Raw genomic sequence first — 22,033 nt, forward strand, 5'->3', positions numbered from 1 at the left:
TACAGAAGGCCAAGAGACATATGAAAACATGCTCAAAGTCACTAATCATCTGAGAGATGCAAATCAAAACATCAATTCGGTTCCATCTCACGCCTGTCAGAATGGCTATCATCACAAATCAACAAATCAACAAATGACAAGTGCTGGTGAGGATGTGGAGAAAAAGGAACCCTCGTGCACTGCTGGTGGGAATGCAGACTGGTGCAGCCACTTTGGAAAACAGTATGGAGTTTCCTCAAAAAATTAAAAATGGAACTCCCATTTGACCCAGTAATCCCACTTCTAGGAATATAGCCCAAGAAATCAGAAACACCAGTCAGAAAGGATATATGCATGCCTATGTTCATAGCAGCACAATTTACAATAGCTAAGATTTGGAAACAGCTGAAGTGCCCATCAGCAAATGAGTGGATTAAAAACCTGTGGTACATCTACACAATGGAATACTATGCTGCTTTAGAAAAGAAGGAACTCTTACCATTTGCAACAGCATAGATGGACCTGGAGAGCATCATGCTAAGCAAAATAAGCCATTCGGAGAAAGATAAATATCATTTATGGAATATAATGAACAACATAAACTGATGAACAAAAAGAGAGCCAGAAAAAATATATATTTTAGAATACAATATAAGTAATCCTGTTATTTGCAGATTTTTAATATTTCCTACAACTTTTGTGATAGTATAATATGTTAGTACAGTTTCGGTAATATTATTTAAAATCTTTTTTCTTGAGAACCAAGATGGCGGTGTAGGTAAACACCTGTACTTGCTGCCTCTCACAACCACATCAAAATTACAACTAAAAGACAGAACAACTATCATCCAGAACCATGGGAAAACTGGCTGAGTGGAAGTACTACAATCAGAGAAGTAAAGAAGAAAGAGCATTGAGACTGGTAGGAGGTGTGGAGGTGAGGAATGGGCTGGCCCCCGGGTGCACTGCTTTTTTAATCAGGAGGGAGATACAAGCTCCCGCTTGCTCTGAATTCCAGTGCTAGGAGAGACTCTGGGGGACCCAGACACATATAGGGAGAAACTGGACTTTATGGCATTGGGGCAGGAATGCGAGGCGGCTTTCTTTCAGACAGAGGTGCTCACAGTGGTCATTGTTCCTGTGCTGGGACCTCTCCGGTGCAGGGCTGACTGGCAGCCATTGCTGTTTGCTCCGCCCTGGTGATTCTCTGAGACTCCACGCCACCCAATTTACAACTCCACCCAAGCTATGTGCAATGGCATTTGCATATGAATAGCCTGTTCTTTCTCAACCTAAAACCTGTCAAACAGGCAGCAGCTGGGTCAGGGAGCTCCAAAGTTATCAAAAGAAGGCCCAAGGCCAGCAGCACCAGCCTGCCTTGCTTCAGAGCTGGGCCTCATCTGAGCACTTCCAAACCTGATACAAAGAGGAGGAATCTGCAGATCTCTCTGTAGCTCCTGCTGGGTGGCCCCAGGCAGTGGCTGACTTTGCACCTCCTTGGAGATCCAAGAGCCAGTGTACCCAGTGGTCAGTGTGAGACCATCCAGATTACAACTCTTCACATCCATAAGTGACACACTCAAGCGGCAGATTCAGTGAACACCAAAGCCCCACTGAAGCAAGTCCTGCCCCATAAGGATGTCTCCTGTACAGCAGCTCTTCCATTGTAGACACAGCTGATCCTCACAACCAATTGGCCTAGAGGTCAATTCCTCCCAGTGACATCTACAGCAATCAAGGCTTAACTACAACAAGACTGTGCACATAGCCCTCAAAGGGGTGCACCAAGAGTGTCCACCTCAGGTAATTAGGGAGGCTGAGCCACTGGGCCCTGTAGGACATGTACCACACAAGGCCACTCTATCAACTCAAGGAGACTTAGCAGCTACCCAATACAGGCAGTCCTCAGGTTACATCAGACTCAACGTATGTCATTTCATGGTTACATCGCCACCTCCCATTTATTTATAAAAAAAAAAAAAAGAAGTTTCATCATTTTGACGTATGTACACATGTGCTTTATGTTTTTTATTATTTATTTACCACAAGTAAAGGTCAGAAATTATCTTTCTTTTAAATTTTTTTTTACTGTTTCACTTCATTACTGCTGTGTATGTGCTCCATGTGAGTGACGTAGGTGCCTATGTAGGTGGGTTCCGACTCACAGCAAAAATGGCGTTACATTGCGCCATAAGAACGGATCTCCAATGTAACCCGAGGACCTACTGTACATAGAAACAAACACCGGGAAGCAGCCAAAATGCTGAGACAAAGAAACATGTCACAAATGAAAGAAATAGAAGAAATCAAAATACTGGATATAGAGTTCTAAATCACAGTTATAAGGTTACTCAAGAATCTTCTAGAAACCTCCAAGGAACTTAGTGAGAATACCAAAAAAATGGAAAAGGATCAGTCAGAAATTAAGCATACACTGACTGAAATAAAGAATAATATACAGCCCTAGCTGGTTTGGCTCAGTGGATAGAGCATCAGCCTGCATACTAAGGGGTCCCAGGTTCAATTCTGGCCAAGGGCACATGCCTGGGTTGTGGGCTCAATCCAGTGGGAGATGTGCAGGAGGCAGTCAATCAATGATTCTTTCTCATCATTGATGTTTCTATCTCTCTAGCTCTCTCCCTTCCTCTCTGAAATCAATAATAATAATAAAAGAATAATATACAAAGATTCAACAGTAGACTAGAGGATCCCAAGAATCAAGTCAAAGATTAGAAATACGAGGAAGCAAAAAACACCCAACCAGAAGAGCAAAAAGAAAAAAGAATACAAAAATATGAAGATAGTGTAAGAAGCCTCTGGGACAACTTCAAGCATTCCAACATCCGAATTATAGGGGTGCCAGAAGAAGAGAGAGAGCAAGATACTGAAAACCTATCTGAAGAAATAATGACAGAAAACTTCCCCTACCTGGTGAAAGAAATAGACTTACAAGTCCAGGAAGCGCAGAGAACCCCAAACAAGAGGAATCCAAAGAGGACCACACCAAGACACATCATAATTAAAATGCCAAGGGCAAAAGACAAAGAGAGAATCTTAAAAGCAGCAAGAGAAAAAGCAGTTAGTTACCTATAAGGGAGTTCCCATACCACTGTCAGCTGATTTCTCAACAGAAACTATGCAGGCTAGATGGGAGTAGCAAGAAATATTCAAAGTGATGAACATCAAGAACCTACAACCAAGATTACTCTACCCAGCAAAGCTGACATTCAGAATTGAAGGGCAGATAAAGAGCTTCACAGAGAAGAAAAAACTAAAGGAGTTCATCACCACCAAACCATATTACATGAAATGCTGAAGGGTATTCTTTAAGAAGAGGAAGAAGAAGAAAAAGGTAAAGATAAAAAATTATGAACAACAAATACATATCTATCAATAAGTGAATCTGAAATCAAATGAATAAAAAACCTGATGAACAGAATAAACTGGTGAATATAAGAGAATCAGGGGCATGGAAAGGAAGCAGACTGACAATTCTCAGAGAAAAGGGGGTGTGGGGGTGTGGGAAGAGATTGGACAAAGATCTTACTTCTATGGACGAGGACAGTGGGGTGCAAGGGCCTGGGGTGGGGTGGGAACCGGGTGGAGGGGAGCTATGGGGGAAAAAAGAGGAACATCTATAATAATCTGAACAATAAAGATTAAAAAATAAAATAACATCTTTTTTCTTGAAATATTAATGTTTATTGCATGTAACATTATTATATTTTAAATTGTTTTTCTTGAAATATTAATGTTTATTGCATGTAAATGGCTAATTATTTTGTATCTACACTCTGGTAATTTATTTTGTATATTGTAAAAAAAATCAAATCAAATAAAAAAAACTTACACAGAGAAAAAGTAAAATAAAAGCTTTTTTAAAAGACTGGTACATATACACAATAGAATACTGTGCTACTGTAAAAAAGAAGGAACTCTTACCATTTGCAACAGCATGGATGGACCTGGAGAGCATTATGCTAAGTGAAATAAGCCAATCAGAGAAAGATAAGCATCATATGCTCTCACTCATTTGTGGAATATAATGAACAACATAAACTGATGAACAAAAATAGATCCAGAGACATAGAAGCATTGAACAGACCATCCAACATCAGAGGGAAGGGAAGGGAGGGGGAGTAAGAGATCAACCAAAGGACTTGTATGCATCCATATAAACATAACCCATGGAGACAAACAGTAGGGGGTGAGGGCATATGCTGGGGGGTGGGAATGGCCAGGGAGAGGTCAATGTGGGAAAAAGGAGACATATGTAATACTTTAAGCAATAAAGAATTTACATCTAAAAAAAGAAATATATATATATATATATATATATATATATATATATATATATATATATAAGAGAGAGAGAGAGAGAGAGAGAGAGAGAGAGAGAGAGAGAGACATAGACATAAAGAATTAAAATGGTTATTCTAACAAACTAGACAACCTGGAGGAAATGGACTCATTCCTAGAAAAATACAACCTTCCAAAACTCACTCAGGAAGATTCTAAAAATCTCAATAGGCTGATAACTATGGAAGAAATTGAAGCAGTCATCAAAAAGCTTCCAGCAAACTAAAGCCCGGGGCCAGACAGCTTCACAGGGGAGTTTTGCCAAACATTCAAGGAAGAACTAAAACCTATCCTCCTCAGACTATTCCAGAAAATTCAAGAGGAAGGAACATTTCCAAACTCCTTCTATGAAGCCAGCATCACCCTAATACCAAAACCAGATAAAGATAACACAATGAAAGAGAATTACAGGCCAATATCCCTCATGAACATAGATGCCAAAATCCTCAACAAAATTCTAGCAAATCGGATCCAGCAGTACATCAGAAAGATCATACACCATGACCAAGTAGGATTTATCCCAGGGATACAAGGATGGTACGATATTCGCAAATCAATAAACGTGATACATCACATAAACAAATTGAGAGATAAAAATCACATAGTCATATCAATTGATGCAGAAAAAGCATTTGACAAAATCCAACACCCTTTCTTGATAAAAACTCTCAGCAAGGTGGGAATAGAAGGATCTTACCTCAACATAATAAAAGCCATATATGACAAACCCACAGCCAACATCATACTCAATGGGAAAAAACTAAAACTATTTCCCCTAAGAACAGGAACAAGACAGGGATGCCCACTCTCAACACTCCTGTTCGACATAGTACTGGAAGTACTAGCCATTGCGATCAGACAAGAAGAAGAAATAAAAGGCATCCAAATTGGAAAAGAAGAAGTAAAACTGTCCTTATTCGCAGATGACATGATACTGTACATAGAAAACCCTAAAGACTCCATCAAAAAATTATTAGACTTAATACATGAATTCGGCAATGTAGCAGGATACAAAATTAATGCCAAGAAATCTATGACATTTCTATACACCAATAGTGAACTTACAGAAAGAGAGACTAAAAAAGCAATCCCATTTGTCATCGCACCAAAAAAATTAAGATACCTAGGAATAAACTTAACTAAGGAGGTAAAAGATCTATATGTGGAAAACTACAGGACACTGAAAAAAGAGATAGAGGAAGACATAAACAGATGGAAGAACATACCATGATCATGGATTGGTAGAAACAACATCATTAAAATGTCCATACTGCCGAAACCGGTTTGGCTCAGTGGATAGAGCATCGGCCTGTGGACTGAAAGGTCCCAGGTTCTATTCCGGTCAAGGGCATGTACATTGGTTGCGGGCACGTCCCCGGTAGAGGGTGTGCAGGAGGCAGCTGGTCGATGTTTCTCATCGATGTTTCTAGCTCTCTATCCCTCTCCCTTCCTCTCTGTAAAAAATCAATAAAAATATCTTTTAAAAAAATGTCCATACTACCCAGAGCAATCTATAGATTCAATGCACTCCCCATTAAAATACCAACAGCATATTTCACAGACCTAGAACGAACTTTCCAAAAATTCATCTGGAATAAAAAAAGACCCCCGAATAGCTGCAGCAATCCTGAGAAAGAACAAAGTAGGTGGGATCTCAATACCAGATATCAAGCTGTATTACAAAGCCACTGTTCTCAAAACTGCCTGGTACTGGCACAAGAACAGACATATAGATCAATGGAATAGAATAGAGAACCCAGAAATTGACCCAAACCACTATGCTCAATTAATATTTGACAAAGGAGGCACGAACATACAATGGAGTCAAGACAGTCTCTTCAATAAATGGTGTTGGGAAAATTGGACAGATACATGCAAATAAATGAAACTAGACCACCAACTTATACCATACACAAAAATAAACTCAAAATGGATCAAGGACTTAAACATACGACGGGAAACCATAAAAATACTAGAGGAATCCACAGGCAGCGAAATCTCAGACATATGCCGAAGCAATTTCTTCACTGATACTGCTCCTAGGGCAATGGAAACTAAAGAGAAAATAAACAAATGAGACTACATCAAAATAAAAAGCATTTGCACAACAAAGGAAACCATCAACAAAACAGCAACAAAGTCCACTGCATGGGAGAACATATTTGCCAATGATATCAACGATAAGGGTTTAATTTCCAACATTTACAGGGAACTCCTACAACTTAACAAAAGGAAGATAAACAACCCAATCAAAAAAATGGGCAACTGACCTAAATAGACACTTTTCGAAAGAAGACATAATGAAGGCCAAGAGACATATGAAAACCTGCTCAAAGTCACTAATCATCTGAGAGATGCAAATCAAAACATCAATTCGGTTCCATCTCACACCTGTCAGAATGGCTATCATCACAAATCAACAAATCAACAAATGACAAGTGCTGGTGAGGATGTGGAGAAAAAGGAACCCTTGTGCACTGCTGGTGGGAATGCAGACTGGTGCAGCCACTTTGGAAAACAGTATGGAGTTTCCTCAAAAAACTAAAAATGGAACTCCCATTTGACCCAGTAATCCCACTCCTAGGAATATATCCCAAGAAGCTAGAAACACCAATCAGAAAGGATATGTGCACCCCTATGTTCGTAGCAGCACAATTCACCATAGCTAAGATTTGGATACAGCCTAAGTGCCCATCAGCAGATGAGTGGATTCAAAAACTGTGGTACATCTACACAATGGAATACTATGCTGTGGTAAAAAAGAAGGAGTTCTTACCATTTTCAACAACATGGATGGAGCTGGAGAGCATTATGCTTAAGTGAAATAAGCCAGTCAGAGAAAGATAAATATCACATGATCTCACTCATTTGTGGAATATAATGAACAACATAAACTGATGAACAAAAACAGATCCAGAGACAGAGAAACATTGATCAGAACATCAAACCTCAGGGAAGGTAGGGGACGGTGGGGGTAAGGGAGAGAGATCAACCAAAGGACTTATATGCATGCATATAAGCTTAATCAATGGACACAGGCAACAGGGAGGTAAGGGCATGAATGGGGGGGACCGGTAATGGGGGAATAAGGACACATATGTAATAATCAATACAGAAAAATTTTTAAAAGATTTAAAAAAAAGAATTAAAATGGCAATAAATAAGTACCTATCCTATATAATAAAAGGGTAATATGCAAATCGACCAAATGGCGGAACAACTAGAACACCCACAGCCCTTTCCCTGGCCGGCCCCACCCCCAAGCAGGCACCCCCACCCCGATCTGGGGTGGGGCTGGCCGACAAACTGCCCATGGCCCCTCGCCCCAGCCAGCCCACCCCTGCCATCAGGGGCAGGCCGACTGGACCCCACCAGTGCACGATTTCATGCACCAGGCCTCTAGTTAATAATAACCTTAAATGTAAATGAATTAAATGATCCCATCAAAAGATATAGGGTAGCTGAATGGATAAGAAAATATGACCCAAATATATGCTGTCTACAAGTGACTCACCTCAGAACAAAAGACACACACGATGAGAATGAAGGGATGGAAAAAATATTGTCCATGCAAATAGAAACAGAACAAAAAGCTGGGGTAGCAATACTCATATCTGACAAAATAGACTTCAAAATGAAGGCCATTACAAAAGACAATAAAGGTCACTACATAATATTAAAGGGATAGATCCAACAAGAGGATATAACTCTGGTAAACATATATGCACCCAATATAGAAGCATCTATATATATATATATATACACTTCTAGAGGACTTTAACAGAGAGATTCACAACAATACAGTCATAGTAGGGGACTTTAACATCCCAATGACTCCACTGGATAGATCTTTCAGACAGAAAATTAACAAGGAAGCAGAGACTCTAAATGACACACTGCATCAGATGGATTTTATTGACATGTGTAGGACATTTCACCCCAAAGTTGCAGAATATACATTCTTCTGAAATGCACATGGGTCATCCTCAAAGATAGACCACATGTTAGGACACAAAACAAGTCTCTACAAATTCAAGAAGGCTGAAACCATATCAAGCATCTTCTCAGATTACATGGCATAAAATTAGAAATGAACTACAGTAAAAACATTCAAACACATGAAGGCTAAATATCAAGTTACTAAACAATGAATAGGTTACCAATGAGATCAAAGAAGAAATCAAAAACTTCCTGGAAACAAATGAAAATGAATACACAACAACCCAAAATCTCTGGGACACAGCAAAAGCAGTCCTGAGAGGGAAGTTCATAGCACCACAGGCCTACCTCAAAAAATAAGAAAAACTTTAATAAACTAACCCTACAACTAAAAGAGAACAAGAAAAGCCCATAGTAAATAGAAATAAGGAAATAATAAAGAACATAGTGGAAATAAATGACATAGAGACTAAAAACAAAAGATCAATGAAACCAAGAGCTTGTTCTTTGAAAAGATAAACAAGGTTAATGAACCTTTAGCCAAACTCATCAAGAAAAAAAGAACCCTAGCTGGTTTGGCTCAGTGGATAGAGCACTGGCCTGAGGACTGAAAGGTCCTGGGTTCAATTCCAGTCAAGGACACATCCAGTCAAGGACACATGTCCGGGTTGTGGGCTCGATCCCCAGTGGGGGGCATGCAAGAGGCAGCCGATCAATGATTCTCTCTTATCATTGATGTTTCTGTCTTTCTCTCCTTCTCCCTTCCTCTCTGAAATCAATAAAAAATATATTTTTAAAAAAGAAACAAAGAAAGAGGACCCACATAAAATTAGAAATAAAAGAGGTGAACTGACACCACAGAAATACAAAGGATTGTAAGAAAATACTATGAACAATTATATGCCAACAAGCTGGACAATGTGGATGACATGGACAAATTCCTAGAAAAATATAATCTTCCAAAACTGAATCAGGAAGAATCAGAAAACCTGAATATGCCAACAACTGATGAAATTGAAACAATAATAAAAAAAATACTCCCACCAAACAAAAGCTCTGGTTCAGATGGCTTCACAGGAGAGTTTTACCAAACATTCAAAGAGCTAACACCTAGACTCCTCAAACTATTCCCAAAAATCCAAGAGGAAGGAACACTTCCAAACTCTTTTTCTGAGACCAGCATTATCCTAATTCCAAAACCAGACAAAGGCACCAGAAATAAAGCGAATTACAGGCCAGTATCCCTGATGAACATAGATGCTAAAATCCTTAACAAAATTTTAGCAAATTGGATCCAGCAACATTAAAAAGATCATACACCATGACCAAGTGGAATTTACTCTAGGGATGCAAGGCTGGTACAATATTCACAAATCAATAAACGTGATGCATCACATAAACAAATTGAAAGACAAAAATCATATGATCATATCAGTTGATGCAGAAAAAGCATTTGACAAAATCCAACACCCATTTTTTATAAAAACTCTCCCCAAAGTGCGACTAGAGGGATCAGACCTCCCCATAATAAAGCCAGATATGACAAAACTACAGCAAACATCATACTCAATGGACAAAAACTAAAATCATCTCCCCTAAGAACAGGAACAAGACAGGGATTTCTACTTTCATTACTGTTATCCAACATAAAACAAAATCTCTGGTTCAGATGGCTTCACAGGAGAGTTTTACCAAACATTCAAAGAGCTAACACCTATGATTCTCTCTTATCATTGATGTTTCTTTCTCTCTCTCTTAGTCCTAGCCACAGTGTTCAGACAAGAAGAAAACATAAAAGACATCCAAATTGTAAAGGAGGAAGTAAAACTGTCATTATTCACAGATGACATATTGTACATAGAAACTCCTAAAGATTCCACCAAGAAACTACTAGATTTGCCTGCTGACATGGCTCCATGGTTGAGCATCCACCTAGAAACCAAGAGGTCAGGGCACATGCCCGGGTTTCGGGTTGCGGGCTTGATCCCCAGTGGCGGGTGTGCAGGAGGCAGTCATTCAATGATTCTCATCATTGCTGTTTCTATCTCGCTCTTCCTCTCCTTTCCTCTCTGAAATCAATTTTTTTAAAAAAACTACTAGATTTAGTAAATGAATTCGGCAATGTAGCTAGATACAAAATCAACACCCAGAAATCAAAGGCATTTTGATATACCAAAAATGAATTCTCAGAAAGAGAAACTAAAAATCAGTCTCATTTACCATTACAACAACAACAAAAATAAGATACGTAGGAATAAACTTAACCAAAGAGATAAAAGATCTGTACTTGAAAAACTACAGGACATTGAAAAAAGAGATAGAGGAAGATATAAACAAGTGGAAGAATATACTGTGTTCATGGGTTGGTAGAATTAACATCGTTAACATGTTCATACTACCCAAAGCAATCTATAGATTAATGTAATCCCTATTAAAATACCAATGGCTTATTTCACAGATCTAGAACAAACTCTCCAAAAATTCATATGGAATAAAAAAAAGACCCCAAATAGCCACAGCAATCATGAGAAAGAAGAAAAAAGCTGGAGGGATCATAATACCAGGTATCAAGCTATATTTTCAAAGCAACTGTTCTCAAAACTGCCTGGTACTGGCACAAGAACAGGCATAAAAATCAATGGAACAGAACAGAGAACCCAGAAATTGACCCAAGCCATTATGCTCAATTAATATTTGACAAAAGAGGCAAGAGCATACAATGGAGTTAAGATAGTCTCTTCAATAAATGGTGTTGGGAAAATTGGACAGATAAATGCAAAAAAAAAAATGAAACTAGACCATCAACTTATATCATGCACAAAAATAAACTCAAAATAGATAAAGGACTTAAACATATGATGGGAAACCATAAACATCCTAGAAGATATCATAGGCTGCAAAATCTCAGACATTTCTCGTAGGCATATGTTTACTGAAACATTGCGTAGAGCAAAGGAAACTAAGGAGAAAATAAACAAATGGGACTGCATCAAAATAAATAGCTTCTTGCCGAAACCGGTTTGGCTCAGTCGGCCTGCGGACTGAAGGGTCCCAGGTTCTATTCCGGTCTAGGGCATGTACCTTGGTTGCGGGCACATTCCCAGTAGGGGGTGTGCAAGAGGCAGCTGATCGATGTTTCTAACTCTCTATCCCTCTCTCTTTCTCTCTGTAAAAAATCAATAAAATATATTAAAATAAATAAATAAATAAATAAATAAATAAATAAATAGCTTCTGCACAATAAAAGAAACCATAGACAAAATGAAAAGGGAGAATATATTTGGCAATGATCCATCTGATAAAGGGTTAATATCCAAAATATATAAGGAACTCATGCAACTTAACAAAAGAAAGACAAACAGTCCAATTTGTAAATGGGCCAAGGACCAAAATAGACACTTCTACAAAGAGGACATACGGATGACCAAGAGACAAATGAAAAAATGCTCCAACTCACTGATTATCAGAAAGCTGCAAATTAAAATGACAATGAGGTATCACCTCACACCTGTCAGAATGGCTACCATCAACAAATCAACAAATGACAAGTGCTGGTGAGAATGTGGAGAAAAGGGAACCCTAGTGCACTGCTGGTGGGAATGCAGACTGGTGCAGTCATTATGAAAAACAGTATGGAGTTTCTTCAAAAAAATTAAATATGGAACTGCCATTTGACCCAGTGACCCCACTTCTAGGAATATATCCTAAGAAACCTGTAACACCAATCAGAAAAAAATATATGCACCCCTATGTTCATAGCAGCACAATTTACAATAGCTAAGATCTGGAAACAGCCTAAGTGCCCATCAGTAGATGAGTGGATAAAAGGCTGTGGTACATTTACACCATGGGATACTGTGCAGCAGTAAAGACTCTCTTACCCTTTGAGACAGCATGGAGGGACCTGGAGAGTATTAAATAAGCCAAAGAAGCCAGTGAGAGAAGGCAAGTATCATCACATGATCTCACTCATATGTGGAATCTAATGAACAAAATGAACTGGCAAACAAAATAGATCCAGAGACATGGAACATGGAACAGACTTGGAATCTCAGAGGGAAGCAGGAGTGGGTAGGTGGGGGGATTAACCAAAGAATATATATGCATAACCTATGGATGCATAATCCATCCATTGTGTGGTGAAGGCCTGGGGGTGGGGGGCGGAGAGGTGGCAGGTGGAGGAGGGCAATTGGGGGGGGGGGCATCTGTAATACTTTCAACATTAAAGATAAATTTTTAAAAATACTTTATTACAAAAAACTCACAGATATTTTTAAAGTTTCACTATAAAAAATACTTTATTGCTAAAAAAAAAAATGCTAAGCATCATCTGATCCTTCAGCGAGCCGTAATCCCTTTGCTGGTGGAGGGTGTTGCTTTTATGTTGATGGCTGCTGACTGAAGACTGCAGTGGCTGTGGCACTTTCTTAAAATAAAACAACAATGACTTTTGCCACATCGATGGGCTCTTCCTTTTGTGAATGATTTCTCTGTAGCATGCAATGCTGTCTGATAGCATTTTACCCCATAGCACTTCTTTTTTTTTTTTTAATGAATCTTTATTGTTCAGATTACAATTGTTTCTCCTTTTTCCCCACATATCTCCCCACCACCCAGTTCCTACCCCCCTCTTCCTTTACCTCCCCCCCCCCACTGTCCTTATCCATAGGTGTATGATTTTTGTCCAGTCTCTTCCCATACTCCCCACACAGACACCCCTTTCCCCCTGAGAATTATCAATCCACTCCCATTCTATGCCTGATTCTATTAAGTTCACCAGTTTATTCTGTTCCTCAGATTTTTAATTCACTTGACTTTTAGATTCACTTGTTGATAGATATGTATTTGTTGTTCATAATTTTTATCTTTCTTCTTCTTTTTCCTCTTTTTAAAGAATACCTTTCAGCATTTCATATAATGCTGGTTTGGTGGTGATGAACTCCTTTAGCTTTTTCTTATCTGTGAAGCTCTTTATCTGCCCTTCAATTCTGAATGATAACTTTGCTGGGTAGAGTAGTCTTGGTTGTAGGTTCCTGCTATTCATCACTTTGAATATTTCTTGCCACTCCCGTCTGGCCTGCATGGTTTCTGTTGAGAAATTAGCTGATAATCGTATGGGAGCTCCCTTGGAGGTAACTAACTGTTTTTCTCTTGCTGCTTGTAAGAGTCTCTCTTTGTCTTTTGCTCTTGGCATTTTAATTATGATGTGTCTTGGTGTGGTCCTCTTTGGATTCCTTTTGTTTGGGGTTCCGTGCGCTTCCTGGACTTGTAAGTCTATTTCTTTCATCAGGTGGGGGAAGTTTTCGTTCATTATTTCTTCAAATAGGTTTTCAGCATCTTGCTCTCTCTCTTCTTCTGGTACCCCCATAATTCTGATGTTGGTTCGCTTGAAGTTGTCCCAGAGGCTTCTTACACTATCTTCAACTTTCTGAATTCTCTTCTCTTCATGCTTCTCTGGAGGAGTGTCCTTGGCCTCTTTGTATTCCAAATCTTTGAGTTGATTCTTGCAATCCTCTAGTCTGCTTTTGGGTCTCTGTATAATATTTTTTATTTCAGTCAGTGTATGTTTAATTTCTAGTTGGTCCTCATTGAATTTATCGGCCCTTTCCATGAAATTCTTGAAAAACCTTATAACCATGGTTTTGAACTCTATGTCCAGTCGCTTGTTTTCCTCCATTTCTTTGGTTTGTGATCTGTTTCCTTGCCTTCTCATATTCTCTGCTTCCCTAAGTTGGTAGGGTAGTTTTGTGTACTAGGTGTCCTATTGGTTCAACGGGTCAGCCTCCCAGTTACTTGAGGTGGACACTCTTGGTGTACCCTTGTGTACTGTGTGTCCCCCAGCAGGAGCTACAGCAAGGGCTAGTTTTCTCCTCCTTTGCTTGGGCGGTTTTGTAGCAGTCTGACTGGAGCTGCAGTTAATTTGGTTAAGCTGCTCCAGAACAGGCCATTTATATGCAAAAGCCGCTGTGTGGAGCCTGGGCGGGTTTGTAGAATGTGCGGGGCGGGGCCTCAGGGCTGGGCGGGGTCTCAGGGCGTCACTAGGCTGGGGCGTGGCCAACGGCGATGGCTGCCGTCAGCCGTCTCTGCCTTTCCCGTTTCCAAGTCTCTGCGCCCTGCGCTCCAGCGCAGTAAACAATGATTGCTGGGCGCACCTCTGCAAAAAAGTCACTCTCACTTTCCGACCCGATGGCCGAGAGTCCAGCTTCTCCCCGTAGGTGCCTGGGTCCCCCAAGTGTCCCCAGAAACTGGATTTCCGAGTGATCGGGAGCTTGTCTCCCTGCGGGTTGAAGAAAAGCCGCGCACCCAGCCGCCCGCCACCGGCCCGATTCGCGTGCCTCCGTACCTCAGCTTTTCAGCGATTGTGCTCCTTTCTCTTCTTAGTTGTAAATCTTCCACTCAGCCAGCTTTCCCGTGGTTCTGGGTGTTAGACGTTTTTGTCTTTTAGTTGTATTTTTGAAATTGTTGTGTGAGGCAGCAGATTAGTTGTTTAACTATGCCGCCATCTTGGTTCCTCTCCCCATAGCACTTCTTTCAGAATCGGAGTCATCCTCTCAAACCGTGGCACTGCTATGTCAGCTAAGTTTCATGTTCTGAATCCTTTGTCATCATTTCAACAATCTTCACAGCGTCTTCCCCAGGAGTTGATTCCACCTCAAGAAACCACCTTCTTTGCTCATCATAAGAAGCAACTCCTCATCCTAAGCTTTCTCGCAAGATTGGGGCACTCAGTACATCTTCAGGCTCCACCTGTAATTCTCGTTCTCCTATGTTTCCACCACATGTGCAGTTACTTCTTCCACCGAGGTCTTGAGCCCCTCAAAGTCATCCATGAGGGCTGGAATCACCTTCTTCTAACTCCTGGTGATGATGCTATTTTCACCTCCTCCAATGCATCATGAAATGTTCTTATGGCATCTAGAATGGTGGATCCTTCCCAAAGGTTTCCATCAGAGGAATCACTGTCTATGGCACCCATAGCGCTACAAACTGTAATTCTTAATTAAAAAGGCTTGGAAGTCGAAATTACTCCTTGACCCATGGCTGAGTGTTGTGTTGGCAGTCATGGCAGCAACACTAATCTCATGTACAGCTCATCGGGGCTCTCGGGTGAGCAGGTGCACTGTCAGTGAGCAGTACTATTTTGAAAGGAGCCTTTTTTTCTGAGAGCGGGTCTCAACAGTGCACTTAAAAGATGAGTAACCCATGTTGTAAACAGATGTGCTGTGTTGTTCCATTTACGGGCAGAGTAGACTGAGCATCATTCTTAAGAGCCCCAGGATTTTGGAATGGAAAGGGAGCACTGGCTTGGACTTCAAGTCACCAGCTGCATTAGCCTCTAACAAGAGAGTCAGCCTGTCCTCTGAAGCCAGGCACTGACTTCTCTCTGGTTATGAAGTCGTAGATGGCATCTTTTCTCAAAAAGGGCTCCTTTGTCTGCAATGGACTATGTTGTTTATTAATCATCTGAGCTAGATCTTCTGGATAACTTGCCGCATCTTCTGCATCAGCACTTGTTGCTTCACCGTGCACGTCTATGATATGCAGATGCCTTCTTTCCTTAAAGCTCATGACTCAACCTCTGCTACTTCCAACTTTCCTTCTGCAGCCTCCTCACCACTCTCAGCCGTCACAGAATTGAAGAGAGCAGGGCCTTGCTCTGGATTAGGCTTTGGCTTAAGGAAATGTCGTGGCTGGTTTGATCTTCTATCCAGACCAGTAAAACTTTCTTCCTATCAGCAATAAGGAAATTTCACTCTCTTATCGTTCATATGTTCACTGGAGTAGCTCCTTTAATTCCCTTCAAGAACTTTTCCTTTGCATTCACAGCTTGGCTAAATGTTTGGTGCAAGAGGCCTAGCTTTCCATCTACCTTGGCTTTCAACGCCTTCCTCACTAAGCTTCATCATTGCTAGCTTTTGCTTTAAAATGAGAGTCGGGCAACTCTTCCTTTCATTTGAACACTTAGAGTTCATTGTAGGGTATTAATTGACCCAATTTCAATATCACTGTGTCTCAGGAAATAGGGAGGCCCCAGGAGAGGGAGAGAGATGAGGGAATGCCAGTCTGTAGAGCAGTCAGAACATAAACCTCATTTATCTATTAAGTTCACTGTCTTTTATGAGTGTGGTTTGTGGTGCCCCAAAGCAATTACAATAGTAACAGTAAAGATCTGATCATAGGCCACCTTAGCAAATATAACCATGATGATGATGACAATAATATAATTTGAAATATTGTGAAAATTACCAAAATGTAGTTACAATTACCTTTCTGTGACACAGAGACACAAAGTGAGCAAATACTATTGGGGAAATGGTGCCAATAGATTTGCAGGATTGCCACAAACCTTCAATTTGTGAAAAAATGCAATATCTGCAAAGCACAATACAGCACAGTGCAATAAAATGAGGTATGCCTGTATTAAGTATGCTTCTAACTTTTCCCCATTTAAAAAAAATGGAGTATAGGAAAAAATAAAAGCATTAGTAGAATGTTCCACTAGCAGCTATCCAGTGAATTCGAGTGTCAGGCACTCTCCTACATGCATTTCATAGTTGTTTCATTTGATCCTTACAACACATATAACAGATAACATCCTCACACCCATTTTACAGATGAGGAAAGTGAGGCTCACAGCTAGCATTTGCTGATTCTTTGGAAAGTCCAGGCCTGACCAGAGGCCTTGGCACAGCCATGAGCCTGGAGCCCTTTGCACCTTCCTCACCTGTCACTCCGCTTGGCACTGAAGTTGTGGCCAGAGAGAGCCAGGGGTGCTTGCAGCTCTGCCCAGCCAAGAAAGTGCATCTTCTCCCCTGTCCTCCCCAGATCATCTACCTGCGGCGGTTCAAGGACCTGCGGGCACTCAGCCTCTCCGGGAACCCCATCGCCGAGGCAGAGGATTACAAGATGTTTGTCTGGGCCTACCTTCCTGACCTCGTGTACCTGGACTCTCGGCGGATCGACGACCACATGGCAAGTGTCTCCCTCTGGGTGTCCCAGCTCTGTGAGACAGTCCTCAGGTCCCTGGTTTCCGGGAAAGGGACACTGAGGCAGAGAGCAGGGCAGCTCCCTCCTCCTCGCTCCTTTCCCCGGCCGCTATCGGCGATCCTGGCAGGACCCTCGTGGCCCATGTGGGTCTTGCTCACGTGGCCGGGCTCCTTCCACGTGCTGCCTGCAGCCCGCACGGCCACTCTGGGGATTCCTCTCTCTTTGTCTCCTGTTTGCTGCCTCTCTGTGATGGTGCCTGTGTATTAGGTACATCCGCGGGGCCTAAGTCTTGGTAGGGGTCCTGATGCAGCAGGTTTCTGGGGGGCTCAGTGCACCGTCTCCCTGACCTCTGATGAGGCGCTCCAGGAACGTCCCTCGTGTGGTTACGAGCCCTCCGGTTGTAGTTGGGTCTTGACTGCTGTTGGCTCGTCCATTGGTGGGGTTCATGCTCGGGCTGGCTGACCTCCGTGTGTGAGCTGCCGTGGGGGGCTGACCTGGGAGGTGGAAGCCGCCCACCAGAGTCTGGTGCCACCGAGACCTCCCTTTGGTGCTGCTTGTGGAGCTAACTGGTTCCTGCCACCAGGTGTGCTGTTCTGGGGCCTCTTCGGAGGGACCTGGGCGCTGGTCAGTGTCAGACACTCCAGGGACCGGCTCTGCGCTACCTGTTCAGAGCACAAAGGGATCCACGGCTTGTGGCCGCCTCTGCTGGGCCTGGGGGTGCGTGAGGGAGGCCAAGCTTTGCACCAAGGTCGGCTTCCCCCGCACCGAGCCCTGCAGCGGGTTGGCACCTGGAGACCGTCCTCCGCGCCGGCTGCTGTCACAGGAACAGCCTGGCGGCCGCGGGCTGCAACAGGCAGGCTCCCAGGGCGGTCAGCATTAGGGCGGATGGTGCTGACCAGGGTGATGCGGGTCAAACTCGCACAGTGCTGGACCGAGGCCACTCAGCACCGGCCTCTGGGCCCACCCAGGCTGGCCCCCGCCAGCTGCCCCGGGGGCCTCGGTGGTGGCGGCCTCAGGGAGTGGCAGGTGGGGCCAGCAGAGTCCACCAGCCCAGGGGAGAGACCATATTTGGCCTCGGAGGGAGGGCTGTGCACAGGAGCAGTGGTGCTGGGAGGGCTGCAAGGGAAGGTGGCCCCCCTAGTGCCACACAGCTCAGCCTCTCCCTCCTCCAGAGCCTTCCAGAGAGTCTGCCTCCAGGGCCCAGCCGGCCACAGCCAGGGACACCTCTGCAGAGCACTGGGGCCTTTGGCAGTCACGAGGATGAGGATGGGGCGGGTCTCGTGGGGGGTGTGGGGAGGGCAGCACCTGTCCAGTCTCTGACACCCCTGAGATTGCCCTTAGGAGCCCTCCCAAAAAGTCTACACCATGGGGCCAGCCTCTCTCTGTACTGTCTGATTTTCTGACAAAGAAGTTGAGGAGACAAAGTGTGAGGGTTAGCAATTGGCCAGGATCACAGCTCATGGCAGAGCCGAGATTCCGCTCCTCTGTGTAGGCCCAGAGGCACACTGACAGCAGCCATTGGGCACGTCCACGCCAAGCGGATGGCATTATTTCACGGAGTTTCCACCGCAATCTGTAAGGCAGGCTCTGTTCTCACCCGCAGCTCCCCAAAGGACAGCTGTCCCAGGTGGGCTGACACACCCAAGAGCTGTCCCAGGTGGGCCGACACACCCAGGAGCTGTCCCAGGTGGGCTGGTGTACTCAGGAGCTGTCCCAGGTGGGCCGAGACACCCAGGAGCTGTCCCAGGTGGGCTGACACACCCAGGAGCTGTCCCAGGTGGGCCGACACACCCAGGAGCTGTCCCAGGTGGGCTGACAAACCCAGGAGCTGTCCCAGGTGGGCCGACTAACTCAGGAGCTGTCCCAGGTGGGCTGACACACCGGGAGCTGTCCCAGGTGGGCTGACAAACCCAGGAGCTGTCCCAGGTGGGCCGACTAACTCAGGAGCTGTCCCAGGTGGGCTGACACACCCGGGAGCTGTCCCAGGTGGGCTGACACACCCAGGAGCTGTCCTAGGTGGGCTGGTGTACTCAGGAGCTGTCCCAGGTGGGCCAACACACCCGGGAGCTGTCCCAGGTGGGCCGACACACCCAGGAGCTGTCCCAGGTGGGCCGACACACCCAGGAGCTGTCCCAGGTGGGCCCGCTCACCCAGGAGCTGTCCCAGGTGGGCCCGCTCACCCAGGAGCTGTCCCAGGTGGGCCCGCTCACCCAGGAGCTGTCCCAGGTGGGCCCGCTCACCCAGGAGCTGTCCCAGGTGGGCCCGCTCACCCAGGAGCTGTCCCAGGTGGGCCCGCTCACCCAGGAGCTGTCCCAGGTGGGCCGACAAACCCGGGAGCTGTCCCAGGTGGGCTGACACACCCAGGAGCTCTCCCAGGTGGGCCCGCTCACCCAGGAGCTGTCCCAGGTGGGCTGACACACCCAGGAGCTGTCCCAGGTGGGCCCACTCACCCAGGAGCTGTACCAGGTGGGCTGGAGTACTCAGGAGCTCATAGCCAGTGCTGGTCAAGCTGGGACTTGGACCCAGGTCGTCTAGCAGCAAAGCCTGTGTAGGACTCGCCCCAGCACAGAGAGCCTGTCTCCAGTCCATTGCCTGGCCTGCCCACTGCCTGGCTTGTCCACTGCTGGCCTGCCCACTTCCTGGCCTGCCCACTGCCTGGCCTGCCCACTGCTGGCCTGCCCACTGCTGGCCTGCCTGCTGCCTTGTCTTTCCAATGCCCACTTTCTTCCCATTTCCCGTTGTGGCCTGGTCACCCTTCACTTGCTTCTCATTCTCCGTTGCTTCCGTGGGATCCTTGTGGGAAGTATCACCACTGGAAGGAGATGGTGCCCAGCTTGTGTGTCGGGAGCCAGGGAGACTGAGGCCTGCTGGCCTGCCCCTCCTCGCCAGAAGCTGGTGCCTTTCCTGGGAGAAAGGAGCCGTGTCTGGGGCACACGGAGCTGATGTGCAGAACGCCCAGGAGAGCTGTGGGGAGCCGGGAGGAGGGCGGGGCAGATCTCCCTCACCCTCCCAGGCCTGGACTCGGGCGCAGGCCCAGCCTGTGGACCTGCTGCTTTCCGGGCTGGAAGCTCTCCACTGGCATCTTGCTCTCACGAAATCATGCTACGGCCCCGCTGCCCAGTTCCAAAGCCCCTCCCGCCGCCTCCCTCGCCCAAGCGCTTCGATGCAAGGCAGGTAGTAGCCAGCCTCCCACTGTGCTGGGAGGAAGCAAAGACTCCTTTCACGGTTCCGAGATCTGCCTGTAGCATCAAGATAAATAATAAGTACAAAACCGAGCTCTGCAAAGCTGGGGCATCTGTCTGTCCCGGGGCCAACCGCTGCCTGCCCCTGGCGCCGGCTCCATGCTTGGTGGTCAGGCAGCAGGAGAGCCAGGCCCAGGCACAGCCACCATGGCCTCGTGCAGCTTCTCTGCTGCCTCCCGGCTCCAAGGAGCCCCCTCAACTTTTGAGTTGAGGCCCTGGGATATGCCTGAAGGCTGGCCCTCCCCTCTGCCCAGCCCCCGGATGGGCAGGGGCTGATCCCAGGGGCTATGGGGCGGGGAGAGACGGGCCCGAGGAGCAGGGTGCTGCCAGCAGGGCCTATGGACGATGAGGCCCAGGGAGAACCCTGAGCGTTTTGAGCAGAATTCACACGTGTCAGTTCCGGGACCTGAGGACTGCTGTGGGGATAGGGGGCAGATGGAGATGGGGGAGGGGGGGCAGGGGCCATGGTCCAGAGAGAGCGAAGGAGGTGGCCTCACTCAGGACAGGCTGTGGGAATAGAGATGAGAGCAGAGGCTGGACACTAGAGAATTTAAGAAACTAATTTGACGTATGAACCCGTAAGGAGACAGAATGTAAGTGTGCAACTCAATGAATAGCGAGAGCTCTTTAGAAGGATGTCAACATGTGCAGTGTGAGCTGTTTGCAGCCAAGGCCCATGCTGAGGCGGAACACTAGATGGACATGTGTTCTGACATCCTGCGGGTTAAACACTGGGCCGGCCCTCAGACAGCACACGGGAGGCCGCCCGGCTCGGAACTGCACAGGCTGGGGAAGCCCGGCCTTCCTTCATGGAGCCACACCCTGGGAAGGAGACAGATACGTGAAGATGCCAGGAGGGCAGAGCATGGGCTGAGGCAGATGTACAGGATGGCGGCCACTGGTTGTGGTTTTGAGATGGATTTACAGCGTGTGCAGGAGTTGGCTGAGTGAAGGCAGAAGGCAGAGCACATGCAAAGGCCCTGGGTCGGGAGGCAGCACTGAGCAGCCAGTGGCTGGAGCTGGAGAGGAGGGGTAGGCAGGGCCCTGCAGGCCACAGCAGGACCTTGCTGTCACCCCAGGCCCAGGAGGAAGCCACCCAAGGTGAGTGGGGGACTGGTAGGATCGGGTTTGCATTTACCAGATTGCCCTAGTCGCTCGCTGGGGCGGGCTGGACAGGGTAGAGGGGGCAGGAGCACTGGGAGGCAACTAGAAGACTGAGGCAGGGGCCTGGACAGAGAAGGTGTGGCAGGTTAGAGAGGCGATCGGGTGACTGGGCCGGCCTGGGTCTGAGGAGGAAGGGAGGGTCCCGGGTGCGGGCGGGCTGGGCGCCGCCCACCTCAGCAGGACTCTGGGAGGGCAGAGGCCCAGCTGGGACAGGGCGTTGGCAGTGCTTTTAAGGCAGCCAGGAGGCACAGGCAGTCAGAAGCGTGGTTCTGGTACTCCCAGGCGGGGCCTGGGCTGGAGGCAGAGGCCTGAGTGCGGTCAGAGGATTAAGGGTCTGGTACACGCCGGGTGCGTAGAGTGAG

The 22,033-nt window shown here is 45.6% G+C and overlaps 1 protein-coding gene across 4 annotated transcripts in view; it reads left to right on the forward strand.

Moving 5' to 3' along the window:
- Positions 1–22,033, forward strand: part of DRC3 (dynein regulatory complex subunit 3) — a 65,893-nt gene that overhangs the window by 28,268 nt on the left and 15,592 nt on the right. For all 4 annotated transcript variants that reach the window (XM_054709909.1, XM_054709907.1, XM_054709910.1 and 1 more), the window contains one exon: positions 17,104–17,250. In XM_054709909.1, coding sequence (XP_054565884.1) covers positions 17,104–17,250 — 147 coding nt within the window. The remainder of the gene's footprint in view (positions 1–17,103; positions 17,251–22,033) is intronic.

This window comes from Eptesicus fuscus, chromosome 20, assembly GCF_027574615.1.
Source record: "Eptesicus fuscus isolate TK198812 chromosome 20, DD_ASM_mEF_20220401, whole genome shotgun sequence".
NCBI lineage: Eukaryota > Metazoa > Chordata > Mammalia > Chiroptera > Vespertilionidae > Eptesicus > Eptesicus fuscus.